This window comes from Heptranchias perlo, chromosome 10 (assembly GCF_035084215.1).
Source record: "Heptranchias perlo isolate sHepPer1 chromosome 10, sHepPer1.hap1, whole genome shotgun sequence".
Lineage (NCBI taxonomy): Eukaryota > Metazoa > Chordata > Chondrichthyes > Hexanchiformes > Hexanchidae > Heptranchias > Heptranchias perlo.
Window position 1 is genome coordinate 12,947,740 of NC_090334.1, and position 17,216 is coordinate 12,964,955.

Sequence of the window (17,216 nt, forward strand, 5' to 3'; positions counted from 1 at the left end):
GAGGAAACAAGGGGCAATTGTACATGAAGCTGCATTCTACTAAAATGGTAGACTGTGATTAGCAGGGTGCTTCAAGGGTCAGTGCTAAGGCCATTATAATTTACACTGCTCAAAAATAATTTGGATGAGGCCACCATGGATAATAGCACAGTAATAGCACTGTTATCCAGAAAACACAAATGTGTGGCTGAGAACAGTTTGGGCTTGGCCAAAGTCCACACACTCTTCCTCCAATCTGAAAATAGAGAATGGCTACTTCACCAAGACCAGAGAGGTACCATACCTTAGTAAGAGTCAGAGCTTTTGGGAGGGAACGGGAAGAAAATTGAATAAAATAAATAAAAGTTGTGTGAATGGTGAGATGCTTTCTTTAAAGAAGTTAAACAAATCTCAAACATTCAACGTCGAACTTATTAGGAAATGGATAATCAAAATATATACCTCGAATATGTTGAACCTCAGGCAGTATACTGGCCGAACCAAAGTCGATCACTTTGACCCTGAAAGGAAATTGCATGTGTTCCACTAACATGATATTGTCTGGCTTGATGTCTGTGTGGATAATAGACAATTCCTTCAGCTTCTCCAAAGCTCTCAGCAGCTGGGTGGCAATGGTGCGAATATGCTTGGCAGGGAGTGGGGCAAAGTTGTTAGCCTTCTGGAAGTCCAGCAAGTTCTGCTCCAGAAGTTCAAATACCAGGTAGGACCTTGCATTTCTATGGAAGCATTCGAGAAGTTGTACAATATGAAAATTGTCTGTATCCACGTTTTGTAAGAGTTTTAACATTCTTATTTCTGTGGCAACACAGCCATCGTATTTTAGAGTCTTAATAGCAACAAACTGACCAGTGCTTCTTTTACGACACCAGGTCACCTTCCCATATACTCCCTCGCCTATCAATTGGATAATGTTGTATGTGTCATTGTGAGACAGGATTGCAGGCGTCCTCTTATGAGAGGCTTCCTGAAGAATCGTTTTAGGGGAGTATATGATATTCTGTGAGATAGGGTATCCAATAAATCTTTCAGTGTTCATGTTCTGGATATTTTCTCTTTGATCATCTATAATTGGGCCACCTTCATTGTCAGTAGACCTTTGGGTGGAGGTGATGATGCAAGTCTGTTGTACTTGGCCACTTTCGTAGTCTTTCCCAACCATGCACAAATCTTCTTTGACTCTTTTGCCCTTCTTTACATTGATATTGAGGCCATGAAGAGACCTTTCAGAATAACATGTATTTTCATTGGTCATTTTCAGTTGTTGAATAATGATGATTGGATACTTGACAATTAGTAACAATGCTCTCAACAGAATCCAAGATCAAATTTTGCTACATAAGTTCCACTACGTTCATGCAATCAAGCTTACACCTTGGGATACAGACACCAAGCCTTTCAAAACTCCTAAATTGCTAGGGTGGTTGTGCATTGTTGTACTGGATTGTCATGATGCTGAGTCACATGATATCATAATAAGTATTCTCTGATGTCACAATCATTTTGTGATTTCATCAAGATGCTTTGTACGAAAGGGTAATTAACCACAGTGATTCCTGTATCTGAAGGAACCTCCTCCACATTAATACAGCTGGACTTATTTTTGGACTTGACCATGTCGTCAGAAGTTTTTTGAATTTTGTAGGGAATTCATTATTTTGTGTGATTCTTGGACACTGGACAAATAGTCAAGCAAAAAAAGTCACCCTCACTCATGGTAGTTTCGTTAATCAAAAGTAATTATTTAATGATATTAACATTCATACGAGCATTCATGAATCAAAATCAAACCATATATATAACTTTCCTCTATAAAATCCCGCTATATGCTTAATAATTCGCAACGTTATTATGTAATGACTCATCAATTCATAAACACATCAGGCAAATCATTAATACATATACAATCTTTAAACCAAGGATTTTGCTCATCGGGCCTGAGGTTGATCAGCTCTTCAGAACTCGAGGTCCTCTTCATCTTGCGTGATGTTCAACTGCAGAGTGCGTTCCTCGTGACTGCCGGGTAGTGAAGAAGAGACTATACTTCTCTCAAAGTCTTTTTATATTGTTTTTTTACCAACAGGATATAGGATTGGGGAGGGTCATTCTTTTTGTCCAATTGCTCCCTGTTGCTATACCTCAATTATTAACATACTTCAATGATTGATAGTTTAGTCTTTGATCATGTGACTGGAGACCCTTTGATGGAGAAAAGATCATGTGCTCGAACGATGGGTTGTAAAAGGCCCCTTTATTGTCTCTGTTTTTGGCCTTTCATGTAGAGATAGCCCCTTACATTTCTAAGCCCAGGCACTCTTAATGGTCCAGACATCTCCAATTATGATTGGTTCAATGGCTTCAAATCCATTCCTTATACCATTTGACCATATGCTGGATGTAATACTATTTGATGTTTTACAAATCCCAGTTCTTTTGAACAGATTACCAGATAGGAATGAGAGGCCCATGCTTTTTTTCACACCTATCATTGCTTTCCTGATCCGAAGCCTTTGATGTACGTCCCTGTTGCCTTTTCTTACATTACCCCCTGTTGTGTTGAAAAGCTTGTGCTTCCAAAAGCTTATGTGTTTTGAGCTTTAAGCTCAATATTATCCATCTAGCTTATTTATTTAATAATCTAGATGTCTTCGATCCCAAAACTCAGACTTCTCCAATGCCATCAGCATCAGTGAGGGCAAAACAGGATTTGTGAGAACGCAGTTTACCACATTACTTTGTTTGCAGGTTTTCAAATGTCTTTGTTTAAAAGGGGTACAGTTAACCCTTTCCTTCAAATGTCTTTTGTTAAAGGAGTTTTGAACCCCACACTTTCAAAGAGTCTTGAGTACTCTCATAACTCCATCAATAACCCTCACTTTTAGAGGGCATTCCACACTGGTTTTTGACAGCTCTTGTCTGAACTATCAGCTTTCTAATGAGGGAGTCAGTCCAGACCCTGTGGCTAAGCATGCTAGGATAACAGGAATTATTGTGGAATATCCATTATCCTTTGCATGAGGTACTGCACATACATGCAAGCAGTCAACAACCAAAACAACAACTATTAAAAGAATAATGGAAACTAATGAATATTCTTATAAAAAATCATGACAGATTAAAAAAAATTACGTGACAAAGGAAAATTAACAGTCAGCTGAGAATTTTTTCCCTCCAATTTTCTGCCCTCCTCTCAAGGCCATTGACTCACACTAGATACGTCACAGCCCACCTGCAGTCTGCTCACCCATATATCAGTACGACTTTTCAGGCATAGCCCTATGCAATTGACACCATGGGAGAGACACATGCTGTCCTCTCTTGGGACGACAGCATACCTGCCACCATCTCAACCAATGCCCATCCTGCTGCCAGTAAGCCAGCAGGGCCAGAAGGCTGCTGGTTGTTTCAGGACCTCTCAGGTCTGAGCTTCTCAAGGTCGCTAACCACAACTGTCTCAGGCCCTCATCGGAGGCACAGCAGCATTCCACCTTCCATGCTAAACCACTAGGGTAGCACTCCATAGGAGAACTAGTGTAGGTAGGAGAGCACCTAGAGGTACTAGGGACTTGCTTTAGGGTGATTATTAGAATTTGGATGCATTTGTGTCAATTGTAAACAACATATTTTTATGGAATTTTTGGTATGCAAAGGTATCCAAAGGAATGTGAAGGACTGGGATTAATATTAGGAAAGACTGTTGATGCAGGGAAGTAGGGCTGATTTAACTAAAGTGCCCCTTGATGATTTGCTGTTAAGAGCTCTTGCAGCTGGCAGGATTGGTAGACTTTGCTCTTCCTTGGTACCTTCTGTGTCCTTGTGTTCTTCATGGTCCTCAACCTCCACATCTTCCTCAACAGGTGGCTCAAAAGATTGGTCCCTTTGCAGAAGTTGTGGAGCATGCAGCACACAACGGTGATTTTGGAGACGACAGGATGTCTCCAGACCGGAATCATTGCTACAGAATGTCAATAGTTTGCCCTATCAGCACTCTGGAAGAGGAATAACTTTGACTGTTTCTCATCTCGGCGTCTGTGCATGGGCTCCTGACAGGTGTCATGGACCATGTGTGCAGGGGATAAACCCTTGTCCCCAGGCAGTCAGCCTCTAACTGGATGGTCTGGGTCAAAGAGAAGGCGGATAGAGGACTGGCGCAGGATGAAGGTATCCAGACAACTGCCAGGATTCCAGGCACAGACCAGCATGATGTGCTGCAAGCTGCACGATCAGCGAGTGGAATCCCTTCCTGCTCAGGTATTCTCCAGGGTCTTGAGTTGGAGCATGCAAGGCTATATGTGTAGTTGATGACTTCCTGAACCTGGGGAAGCCTGCAATCTTGACGAACTTCAGAGCCGAGTTCCTGCTTCATGGTCTCCATAGGGAAGAAGATAAGATATTGGCTCTGGTCACAGTAGAAGAGGAGGTAGTTGAGATACTGGATGGGCTAAAAATTGTTAGAGGAGGTACTAGAAAGGTTGGCTGTACTTAAAATAGACAAGTCACCCGGTCCAGATGGGATGCATCCTCGGTTGCTGAGGGAAGTACGGGTGGAAATTGCAGAGGTGCTGGCCATAATCTTCCAATCCTCCTTCGGTATGGGGGTGGTGCCAGAGGACTGGAGAATTGCAAATGTTACACCCTTGTTCAAAAACGGTGTAAGGATAAACCCAGCAACTGCAGGCCAGTCAGTTTAACCTCAGTGGTGGGGAAGCTTTTAGAAACGATAATCCAGGACAAGATTAATAGTCACTTGGACAAGTGTAGATTAATAAAGGAAAGCCAGCACGGATTTGTTAAAGGCAAATCGTGTTTAACTAACTTGATTGGGTTTTTTGATGAAGTAACAGAGAGGATTGATGAGGGCAATGCATATATAGACTTTGAAAAGGCATTTGATAAAGTACTGCATAATAGACTTGTCAGCAAATTTGAAGCCCATGGAATAAAAGGGGCAGTGGCAGCATGGATACGAATGTGGCTACGTGACAGGAAGCAGAGAGTAGTGGTGAACAGTTGTTTTTCGGACTGGAGGGAGGTGTACAGTGGTGTTCCCCAGGAGTTGGTACTAGGACCACTGCTTTTTTTATATATATATTAATGACTTGTACTTGGGTGTAAAGGGCACAATTTCAAAATGTGCAGATGACACAAAACTTGGAAGTGTAGTAAACGGTGAGGAGGATAGTGAGAGACTTCAAGAGGACATAGACAGGCTGGTAGAATGGATGGACACAGGGCAGATGAAATTTAATGCAGAAGTGCAAAGTGATACATTTTGGCAGAAAGAATATGGAGAGGCAATATAAACTAAATGGTACAATTCTAAAGGGAATGCAGGAACACAGACCGAGGGGTATATGTGCACAAATCTTTGTAGGTGACAGGACAGGTTGAGAAAGTGGTTAAAAAAGCATGCGGGATCCTGGGCTTTATAAATAGAGGCACAGAGTACAAAAGCAAGGAAGTTATATTGAACCTTTATAAAACATTGGTTCGGCCATAGCTGGAGTATCGTGTCCAATTCTGGGCACCGCACTTTAGGAAGGATGTGAAGGCCTTAGAGAGGGTACAAAAAAGATTTACGAGAATGGTTCCAGGGATGAGGGACTTCAGTTATATGGATAGACTGGAGAAGCTGGGGTTGTTCTCCTTAGAGCAGAGAAGGTTATGAGGAGATTTGATAGAAGTGTTCAAAATCAGAAAGGATTTAGATAAAGTAAATAAAGAGAAACTGTTCCTATTGGCAGAAGGGTCGAGAACCAGAGGACACAGATTTAAGGTGATTGGCAAAAGAACCAAAGGCGACATGAGGAAAAACCTTTTTACGCGGCGAGTAGTTTTGATCTGGAAAGTGCTGCCTGAAAGGGTGGTGGAAGCAAATTCAATTGTGACTTTCAAAAAGGAATTGGATAAATACCTGAAGGGAAAAAATCTGCAGAGCTACGGGGAAAGAGCGGGGAATGGGACTAACTGGATTGCTCTTATAAACAGCTGGCACAGGCTCGATGGGCCAAATGGCCTCTTACTATGCTGTGACCATTCTATGATTCTATGGTGAACAGCGCATCAGTCACCTGCTTTTTGCAGGCATGTGCACCAAATTGACCGCAGTTGCTAATATCACCTACCGGAGCCTGGAATGACCTCAAGGCATAAAAATTCAGGGTCACAGTAACCTTCAGAGCCATAGACAAGGGTGCTGGGCTGTAGTTGCTGTTGCAGCAGGTGACATATTGTGTGACAGCCTCCCTGGTGAGTTGGGAGTCTTCTCACACACTGATCCTTGCCAAACTGCAGGTATGAAGTTCTTGTCCTGTACACACATTTGGGGTAAGGACTCCTGAAAGCTCACTTCCTTCTGCCTCCTCTCCTTGAAGTTGTTTGCCTGTGGACTCTTGCCTTCTCCCGCTACTCCTCCTCTTGCAGCCACAATGCCATCCCAATCACCACACCCATAATGCTAACAAGAAGTTTGCCAGTAACCCCTAGCCAAAATTCCACTCTAGATTCAGCATAATAATGTTTTGCAAAGTTTCATTTCAGTCGACACATCCAAAACAACAAAGGCAGTAGATCAGCAATCAAAATGGACAAATCAGTGACTTACCTGACAGCAGTTGAAATTGGTAACAGTTTCAGATAGGGGATCTTCAGTCCATCAAGCCCATCTATCCACAGTATTACCTTTGGTGCATTTCTAATAACCCTGATTCCCATTTAGAATCATAGAATGATACAGCTCAAGAGGCCATTTGGTCCATCGTGCCTTTGCCAGCTCTTTGGTATCCAATTAGTCCCACTCCCCTGCTCTTTCCCCACAGCCCTGCAAATTTTTCCCTTCAATTATTTATCCAATTTCATTTTGAAAGTTACTATTGAATTAACTACTGAAGTTACTATTGAATCTGCTTCCACCACCGTTTTACAAAATGCATTCCAGATCACAACAACTCGCTACATAAATTTTATTTTCCTCATGTCGCCTCCGGTTCTCTTGCCAATCACCTTAAGTCTGTGTCCTCTAGTTACTTTCCCTTCCGCCATTGGAAACAGTTTCTCCTTATTTATGCTATCAAAACCCTTCATGATTTTGAACACTTCTATCAAATTTCCTCTTAACTTTCTGAAGGAGAAAACCCCAGCTTGACAAGAACCTGTCTAGTTCCTTCTTTAAACCTATTAAGATTTCCTGTTCTACCACCCATGCCGGCAATCTGTTCCACATACTTACCACTCTTTTAGTTAAAAAAAAATGTTCCTCCTGCGTTTCCTATTTTCTTTTGTTGTCCTTAATTTGTAAATATGACCTTTGGTGCTTAAATTCTGCACTTCAGAAAAGTTTACTTTGATCCAATCTATCCAAAACTTTCATAATTTTAAACACCTCTATCATATCCCCTCTCAATCTTCTCTTTTCAAAAGAGAAGTGACCGAGGGTAGTCAACCTTGAGAAAAGACCCAAGGTAGTCAATCTTTAAATAATGCAGGAAATGGCACCCTCCCGACTGTTCCTACCGATGCTTTGTGGGTCTGTGTAGAACAGGCGAATAGCAAGCTGCAGCATTTAAAAATGGCATTTGAGTCCTGAGACAGGCAGAAGACCTTAAATATATTCACTACGCATCCGTCGGTTTCAGGCGACGCTCTGGTCACCTAAAAAGAGGCAAGACTGAACAATGTAGTTAAGGAGGAGGAGTGTGAAATATTGGATGGGATAAACTTAGTGAGAGAGGAAGTATTAAGTGGGTTAGCATCTTTGATAAATTACCAGGGTCGGATGAAATGTAACCCAGGCTGTTAAAAGAAGCAAGCGAGGAAATAGCGGAGGCTCTGACCATCATTTTCCAATCCTCTCTGGATACAGGCGTGGTGCCGAAGGATTGGAGGACTGCTAACATTGTACTATTGTTTAAAAAGGGACCAAGGATTGACTGAGTAATTACAGGCCAGTCAGTCGAACCTCGGTGATGGGCAAATTATTGGAATCAATTCTAAGGGACAGGATAAACCGTCACTTAGAAAGGCACAAAGTAATCAAGGACAATCAGCATGGATTTGTTAAGGGAAGGTCGTGTCTGACTAACCTGATTGAATTTTTTGAGGAGGTAACAAGGAAGGTTGATAAGCGTAGTGCATTTGATGTAGTCTACATGGATTTTAGCAAGGCTTTTGACAAGGTCCCACATGGCAGACTGGTCAAAAAAGTACAAGCCCATGGGATCCAAGGGAGAGTGGCAAGTTGGATTCAAAATTGGCTCAGTGGCAGGAAGCAAAGGGAATGGTCGACGGCTATTTTTGTGACTGGAAGGCTGTTTCCAGTTGGGTTCTGCAGGGCTTAGTACTAGGTCCCTTGCTTTCTGTGATATATATTAATGATCTGGACTTAAATATAAGGGGCACGTTTAAGAAGTTTGCAGCTGATACAAAAATTGGCCATGTGGTTGATAGTGAGGAGGAAAGCTGTAGATTGCAGGAAGATATCAATGGACTGGTCAGGTGGGAAGGAAAATGGCAAATGGAAGTGAATCCAGAGAAATGTGAGGTAATGCATTTGGGGAGGGTAAACAAGGCAAGGGAATACACAATAAATAGGAGGATACCGAAAGGTGTAGAGGAAGTGAGGGACCTTGGAGTGCATGTCCACAGATCACTGATGGTAGCAGGACAGGTAGATCAGGTGGTTAAGAAGGTATATGGAATACTTTCCTTTATTAGCCAAGGCACAGAATATAAGAGCTGGGAGGTTATGCCGGAACTGTATAAAACTGGTTAGGCCACAGCTTGAGTACTGTATACAGTTCTGGTCACCACATTACAGGAAGGATATAATTGCACTAGAGAGGGTACAAAGGAGATTTACGAGGAAGTTGCCAGGGTTATGAGTAAAGATTAGATATGCTGGGGTTGTTCAATTTTGGAATAGAGTAGGCTGAGGGGTGATTTAATTGAGGTGTACAAAATTATGAAGGGCCTAGATAGATTGGTAGGAAGGACCTATTCCCCTTAGCAGAGAGGTCAATAACCAGGGGGCATAGATTTAAAGTGATTGGTAGAAGGGTTAGAGGGGAGCTGAGGAAAATTTTTTTCACCCAGAGCGTAGAAGGGTCTTGAACTCACTGCCTGAAAGGGTGGTAGAGGCAGAAACCCTCATCGCATTTAAAAAGTACCTGGATGTGCACCTGAAGAGCTGTGAACTACAAGGTTATGGACCACGTGTGGAAAGTGGGATTCGGCTGGATGGCTCATTTTCGGCCGACGCAGACACGATGAGCCGAATGGCCTCCTTTTGTGCCGTAAATTTACTATAATTCTATAAAACAGCGTTGAGCGCATTTCCAGCACTCAACAGGCAGGCAAGGCCACAATCCAATTTTCAGGATCTTAATGCCCGTATTTTCATCGGGAACAGGTGGGCAGCAGTTGAAAAATCACTCTCTGTGAGTCAATGCCACAACTGAAATCCCTGATGGAAAAGGGTCCTATCAACAATACAAGTAACAAGTCTGATATCCTACTGAGAAGGAATAACTGAAAATCAAGAGCAATGAATTTATCCATCAATGGCTTTGTGGAACTGGAACCTGTGGATCTTATAATTGGTACAGATGTTATTGTTGATAAAAGTATTCTTAGCTTTAATTTTTTTTGAGGAGGGACATGTATTATTATGGGAATAACTTTAGATCCACAATTACAGGAAGTTCCCTGACTGTTCCCTCTGACCAGATAATGTCTATGATTTATAGCTGATGCTGTGTACTAAAATGGCTGATAAATACAAACATATCCAGGGGAGAGGATGATTTTCATCTTCGGGTGTAAATCAGTTCTAATTAGGTTTGCAATGCCTTAAGGTCTGCCTGAATCACAAGTGCTAACAGCATTCTGGTCTGACCTCATCAGATAATTATTCACAACTCCAGATGCAAATTCAAGACAGGTCTAAGGATGACACCACTGGTAGGAATAGAAAACTCTGTAGAGACAATTAAAGGGGAGTGTTAGAAGGGGGGACAAAAATTCAGAAAGTTTCTGAAGAGCACTGAAAGGCATCTCAACCCCTCAGCAACCATTGCCAAAGCTGAAGAAGCAGGGGATTAAGACAAGTTGCAGACAAGTCATGATGCAATCCAGCACCTGGCCTCCTCTTCAATGTTTGCTGAAGCCCAGGTGGTCCTGCATGAGATGTTATTCCATAGTACCAACCCCTAGGTAAGCACGGCAGAATGCTTGCAAGATGAAGCCGTCAAGTTTCAGGCCACAGCTGACTGTTATTGTCCCTGCACATGTGCAAGCTCCATGTTGCATGGTAGCTGCAGCTGTCCTTGCAGCAGATGGCACAGCTTGGCATCTGTCCAAGGCTGAGCCAGAAGGCATGCTATCTCAGTCATTCCCAGTTAGGTTTGTCAGGGCCTGGAGATATGGTGGTATTTTGGCATGTGCAGCCAAATCAGGAATGCTGGCTCCTGATCACCCTGGCATGCCTTCTTTCATGTAGTACCATTCATGACTGAGCAACTGAGCTGCTTCTGAAGAACCTTCCAACATAAAGATTACTCCGGTTATTTACATCTCACTGTGATGTCATTGGGGTCTGCTGGCACAGCCATCTTTGAGGAGAGGAGCCTCCACCAACAATGTCAAAATTAGTTATGCTATCTCCCTCTACAAATGAGTGGGTGCCGATGTCAGCAGGAGGGCACAAAGTCTGACCTGACTGGCAACCCTCTGCAGCTCCCCATCCTCCTCCAAACATGTCAACTTCAAAGATCCCCAATGGCAAATCCTCTGATGCCGGTAAAGGAAGCTCAGGGCAAAAAATAAAGCAACGAGCAGCAAGGCTCATGAAAGCATAAGTGCCAGGCGAAAAAAAATTACTAGCACCTTTAAAAATCTCCTTTAAAATCTGCAAGCCTTTTAAAGTCACTTCTGCCTGCTGCTCAGCCTGAGATCTCCAACCGGCCAGGCTTCACTGGATATGTTGGGACTCTGTGTCTGGCATGGCTGTGGGGAGGAGAATGGAACTTTTCTGCCGACATTTGCATATGCTAATCAGATGCCAGCTTCAAATGCCCACCCTAGTCCAACCTGAATATATATTAAGACATACAACCAGCAGGAATTCGATGGAACCGATTTCCACCGAAGTACCCAACCTCTACAGCCTCGATTTGGGCCATTAGGATGATCAAAATCACCCCCATATGTTTTGAGGTTCTGCAGTCTTTTCTAGTTTGTTACTAACTGAAGTTAATAGTAAATGCCACGCTAGCCTTACCTGATGTCCATACACATGTATCATGATTTCTGTTGGAAAGTGCATCAGTGACCATGCCTACACTGTCAATACCAATCCAGATACATCAGTGACCACATCTGCACTGTCAATACCAATCCAGGCACATCAGTGACCACATCTGCACTGTCAATACCAATCCAGGCACATCAGTGACCACATCTGCACTGTCAATACCAATCCAGGCATATCAGTGACCACATCTACATTGCAAGTGTTGGCTCCTGCTTTAATGTGATTACCTTATAAAATGAAAGACAACACTGTCTCCTCTGTTACATATACCTTTAGGCTTAGAGTACATGCAAGTAGTGGGAATGGGTATAAATTGGACAAGTGAAGAAAGATGACCTGCACTATGTCAGGTCATCTGTTTCATCCTCTAAACAATACAAGTATATTTGTAATCTTTCATGTGAGTGCAAGGCTGGTATGATGTATCAGTATGAGTGACCTGCCACCATGTCAGAGCATGTGCCCTTGTGGTACCAAAAGCACATCCTATTTGACTGAAAATCCATTATTATTTATAAGGTAAATTAGTGAGAGGACTGAAACAGTTTTACTTTATGGTTTAATCAGAGAGAGGATCCACAGTTAATTAATTGTTCATGTGATTTATACTTAGATTTTCCTCTTTGATGGGTGTACCACTTGAAGTAGGCTATGAATGCACTTCTGGGGTAACCTTGTCATTATCCAATTTTCCTTAGACAACTTTATTTTAATATTATCGACAGGCTGCCAGTGCCACTTGCGCTCTTTACTGGGAGCTGCCAGTAAAGTTCCCCTCCCCTCAACCAATGGATCATGCCAAATGATTGCAGCATTGCCACAACCAGTCGTGAATGGTGGCGGACAATTAAGCAACTAACTGGAGGAAAAGGCTCCATGAACATCCCCATCCTCAACAATGGTGGAGCCCAGTATGTGAGTACAAAAGACAAGGCTGAAGCATTTGCAACCATCTTCAGCCAGAAGTGCTGAGTGGATGACCGTTCTCAGTCTCTTCCTGGGGTCCCCACCATCACAGATGGCAGTCTTCTGCCGATTTGATTCAATCCACGTGACATCAAGAAACGGCTGAGTGCGCTGGGCACAGCAAAGACTATGGGTCCCAACAACATCCCAGCTGTAGTACGGAAGACCTGTGCTCCAGGACTAGCCGCACCCCTAGCCAAGCTGTTCCAGTACAGCTACAACACTGCCATCTGCACGACAATGCTGAACATTGCCCAGGTATGTCCTGTCCACAAAAAACAGAACAAATCCAACCTGATTAATTACCACCCATCAGCAAAGAGTCATCAATCGTGCTATCAAGCAGCAATTACTCACCAATAACCTGCTCAGTTCGAGTTCCGCCAGGACCACTCTGCTCCAGACCTCGTTAGAGCCGTGGTCCAAACTTGGACACAAGAGCTGAATTCCAGGGGTGAGGTGAGAGTGACCACTCCTGACATTGAAGGATTTTGGACTTTTCAAAATGGACTTTTAATACTTGGTTTTAAAGGAGACTACAAGAATGAGCTAGCAATCCTTGATTACTTGGTAAAAGAACACAGAACTGTCAGCTTCAACAAAATAAAATATTGGCAGGATGCTGTTTTGCTGGGTCATTAGGTGGGATGTGTTTACAACAAAACTGGCCTTGATGAACTACAAGACTTTAGTAACTTCAGCCACCTGCAATAGGGTTCTCTTTCTGCTCCCGCACCCGTTGCCTCTGGATTCCCCCAAGGATCTATCCTTGGCCCCCTCCTATTTCTCATCTACATGCTGCCCCTCGGCGACATCATCCGAAAACACGTCAGATTCCGTATGTACACTGACGACAACCAGCTCTACCTACCTCACTACCACCTCCCTTGGCCCCTCCACTGTCTCTGTTTTGACACACGTGATTGTCCGATATCTAGTGCGGGATGAGCAAAAATTTCCTCCAACTAAATATTGCAAAGTGCGAAGCCATTGGGGTAAATTTTAACTTCCAGCCAGGAAGGGAGCGGGGAGGGGCGGGGTGGTGGTGGAAAGATTTCTGGGTGCAAAACTTGGAAAGTAAGTGGGCGGCTTGCAATTGCTCAATAAGGCCCATCAATGGCACTTCCGGGTTTCGCGCCCGGCAGCCACAGGCTGGCTGGCTGTTAAAGGAGCTGCACATCAGAGAGGGGGGTGGGAGAGAAAGATCATCGTGCTTGGAAAAAATCAGACAGGGGTGAGGGGACGTGGATGTCATCGGTGGGTCAGCCACCATCATGGATCGGTGGGTCAGCCACCATCATGGATCGGTGTGTCAGCCACTATCATGGATCATGGGGTCAGCCATCATCATGGATCGGGGTTCAGCCACCATCATGGATCAAGAGGTCAGCAAGCATCGTGGATCGGTGGGTCAGCCACCATTGTGGATCAGGGGGTCAGCCACCATCGATGATCGGGGGGGGTTCAGCAACCATCGTGGATCGGGGGGGTTCAGCCACTATCGATGATCGGGGGGGGATCGGGGGGATTCAGCCACCATCGTGGATCGGGGGGGGGGGGGGGCGGTCAGCCACCATCGTGGATCAAGAGGTCAGCAAGCATCGTGGATCGGGGGGGGGTCAGCAAGCATTGTGAATTTGAGGGGTCAGCAAGCATCGTGGATCAGGAGGGGTCAGCAAGCATTGTGAATTTGAGGGGTCAGCAAGCATCATGGATCGAGGGGGGTCAGCAAGCATCATGGATCGGAGGGGTCAGCAAGCATTGTGGATCGGAGGGGTCAGCAAGCATCGTGGATCGGGGAGGGGGGTCAGCAAGCATCGTGGATCGGGGAGGGGGGTCAGCAAGCATCGTGGATCGGGGTCAGCAAACATCGTGGAACGGGGTCAGCAAACATCGTGGAACGGGGAGGGGGGTCAGCAAGCATTGTGGATCGGGGTCAGCAAGCATCTTGGATCGGGGAGGGGGGTCAGCAAGCATCGTGGATCGGGGTCAGCAAGCATCGTGGATCAGGGGGGTCAGCAAGCATGTGACTGGGGGGGGTCAGCAAGCATCGGGGATTTGGGGGAGGAGTCCACCATTAGGCGGGGGAGGGGGCGCGGGTCGACCAATTTTAAGTGGGGGCAGGACTTCCTGGGATCTGCTCTCCACAGGCATATAAATCTGCCTAGGTTAAACTCATGATGTGGAGATGCCGGTGATGGACTGGGGTTGACAAATGTAAGGAATCTTACAACACCAGGTTATAGTCCAACTGTTTTATTTGAAAATCACAAGCTCTCGGAGGCCTTCTCCCTCGCCAGGTGAGTGCGCCTCACCTGGCGAGGGAGAAGGCCTCCGAGGGCTTGTGATTTTCAAATAAAACAGTTGGACTATAACCTGGTGTTGTAAGATTCCTTACATAGGTTAAACCCAGAAGTGAGCGAGTCGGAGCCGGGATGCGGTCCCGCTCTTAAAACTTAGCATTTTCACTGCCCACCCGACCCCAACCCAACCGTTCTTGGGGGTCAAAATTTACCCCATTGTCTTTAGTCCCCGCCACAAACTCCATTCCCTAGCTACCAAATGCATCCTTCTCTCTGGCCACTGTCTGAGGCTGAATGAGACCATTCGCAACCTTGGCGTCCTATGTGACCCTGAGATGAGCTTCTGACCACGGATCCGCTCCATCATCAAGACCGCCTACTTCCACCTCCGTAATATCGCGCATCTGCTGTTGAAACTCTCATCCATGTCTTTGTTACCTCTAGAATGGACTATTCCAATGCTCTCCTGGCTGGCCTCCCATCTTCCACCCTCCATAAACTTGAACTTATCCAAAACTCTGCTGCCCGTATCCTAACGCGCATCAAGTCCCGTTCACCCATCATCCCTGTGCTCGCTGACCAACATTGGCTCCCGGTCCGAGAATGCCTCGATTTTAAAATTCTCATCCTTGTTTTCAAATCCCTCCCTGGCCTCACCCCATCCTATCTTTGCAACCTCCTCCAGCCCTACAATCCTCCAAGATCTCTGCGCTCCTCCAATTCTTGCCTCTTCCACATCCCTGATTTTAATCGCTCCACCATTGGCGGCAGTGCCTTCAACTGCCTAGGCCCTAAGCTCTGGAATTCCCTCTCTAAAGCTCTCCCCCTCTCTCTCTCCTCCTTTAAGATGCTCCTTAACACTTACTTCTTTGACCAAGCTTTTGGTCACCTCTCCTAGTATTTCCTTATTTGACTCGATGTCAAATTTTGTTTGAAAATAATCCTGTGAAGCACCTTGAGACATTTGACTATGTTAAAGGCGCTATATAAACGAACATTGTTGTTGTCGAGCAACAATGCTAACAGCCGCAAAGATAAGGAAGCAAGGCCTGCGGACCTGATAAAAGTTTCTTTAGTGTTACAGTTCGAAACCCATATATGGTGTGATGATTCCACAGCACCTTTTGAAGAAAAAAGATATCAAATAGCCCATTTTACAAGGGTTTTCAGAAGAACCACATGCGACATCAGGACAAGACAGCGTAGGAGAGGAACAATCTTTTTCTCTCAAGAACAAAGAACTTGATCAATTCTTTGTCTTGACTTGCACTCACTAGAAAAAGGTTGTATGAGAAGCTACTACTTTCTTTCTGGTTAAAACTGTTGTCTGTATGTCAAATTAAATCCTTTAAAGTTAGAAAATAACTACAGTGTCTTGCTTGATCCTTAGCCTTTTGTATTCTGAAGAGAGAAAAGATATCCTACAACTTCAAAGCCACATTCGACAGCGTGTGGCATCAAATAGCCCTAGTAAAACTGAATTCACTGGTGTTTGGGAGAAAACTCTCCAGTGGCTGGAGTCATACCTGGTACAAAGGAAGGTGGTTAGGGTTATTGGAAGCCAATCATGACAGCCCCAGGATATTGCTGCAGAGTTCCTCAGGGCAGTGTGCGAGGCCCAACTATCTTGAACTGCTTCATCAATGACCTTCCTTTCATCAAAAGATCAGATGTGGGGCTGTTCGCTCATGATTGTAGAGTGTTCAGCTCCATTCACAATTCCTCGGATAATGAAGCAGTCCATGCCCACATGTAGCAAGACCTGGACAACATCCAGGCTTGGGCTGATAAGTGGCAAGTAACAGTCACAACACACAAATGCCAGGCAATAATCACTTCCAACAAGAGAGAGCCTAACCACATTCCCTTCACATTTAATGGCATTTACCATCGCTGAGTTCCCCACCATCAACATCCTGGGGGTCACCATTGACTAGTGTGATGAGATACTCCCCACTTGCCTGGATGGGTGCAGCTGCGACAATACCCAAGAAGCTTGACACCATTCAGGACATAGCAGTCCACTTGTTCAGTATCTCATCGACTAGCTTAAACATCCATCCCCTCCACCACCGACATACCATGTTTGCAGTGTGTACTATCTACAAGACGCACTGCAGCAAGTCACCAAGGCTTCTTCGACAGCACCTTCCAAACCCGTGACCTCCACCACCTAGATTCGAGCATCAACCAGGTTGCAATCTTCCTCACTGCCAAAGCCATGGTGAGTGGTGCCAGGCGGGGTCTGGGCCCAGTATCACGGGGAAAGGAGTCAGGGGGGCAGCTTAATCATCAAACTGTAATTCCCAAAAATGGATCGTTTTGTAATAAGAAAAAGAAGTTTGGAAACACAATTATCAAACCCATCTACATCTGAAAATGAAAAAACATGTGTCAGTACGTCGTCTGCAACAGAAACTTCAAGAAATGACGGACATACTTCTGCCATGTCAACCTCGTCTGAACCACCTACTAAGAAGAAAACCAAATCATAGACAAGGCAGTATAGTGATGCTTTTTTGAAATATGGCTTCATCAATTGTGCTAACGCAAACCAAGATCCAAAGCCCAGGTGTGTTATTTGTAGCGAGGTGCCTGCAAATGAGAGTTTAAAACCATCAAAATTAAAAAGATATTTAGAA

The 17,216-nt window shown here is 44.6% G+C and overlaps 1 protein-coding gene across 1 annotated transcript in view; it reads right to left on the reverse strand.

The window, feature by feature from the left end:
• The window catches only part of LOC137326765 (homeodomain-interacting protein kinase 4-like), a 64,242-nt gene extending 62,990 nt beyond the window's left edge, over window positions 1-1,252 (reverse strand). Inside the window, exon 1 of the mRNA XM_067992160.1 lies at window positions 442-1,252. Within this exon, the coding sequence (XP_067848261.1) occupies window positions 442-1,252 (811 nt within the window). The remainder of the gene's footprint in view (window positions 1-441) is intronic.
• Between the last annotated feature and the right edge of the window lie 15,964 nt (window positions 1,253-17,216).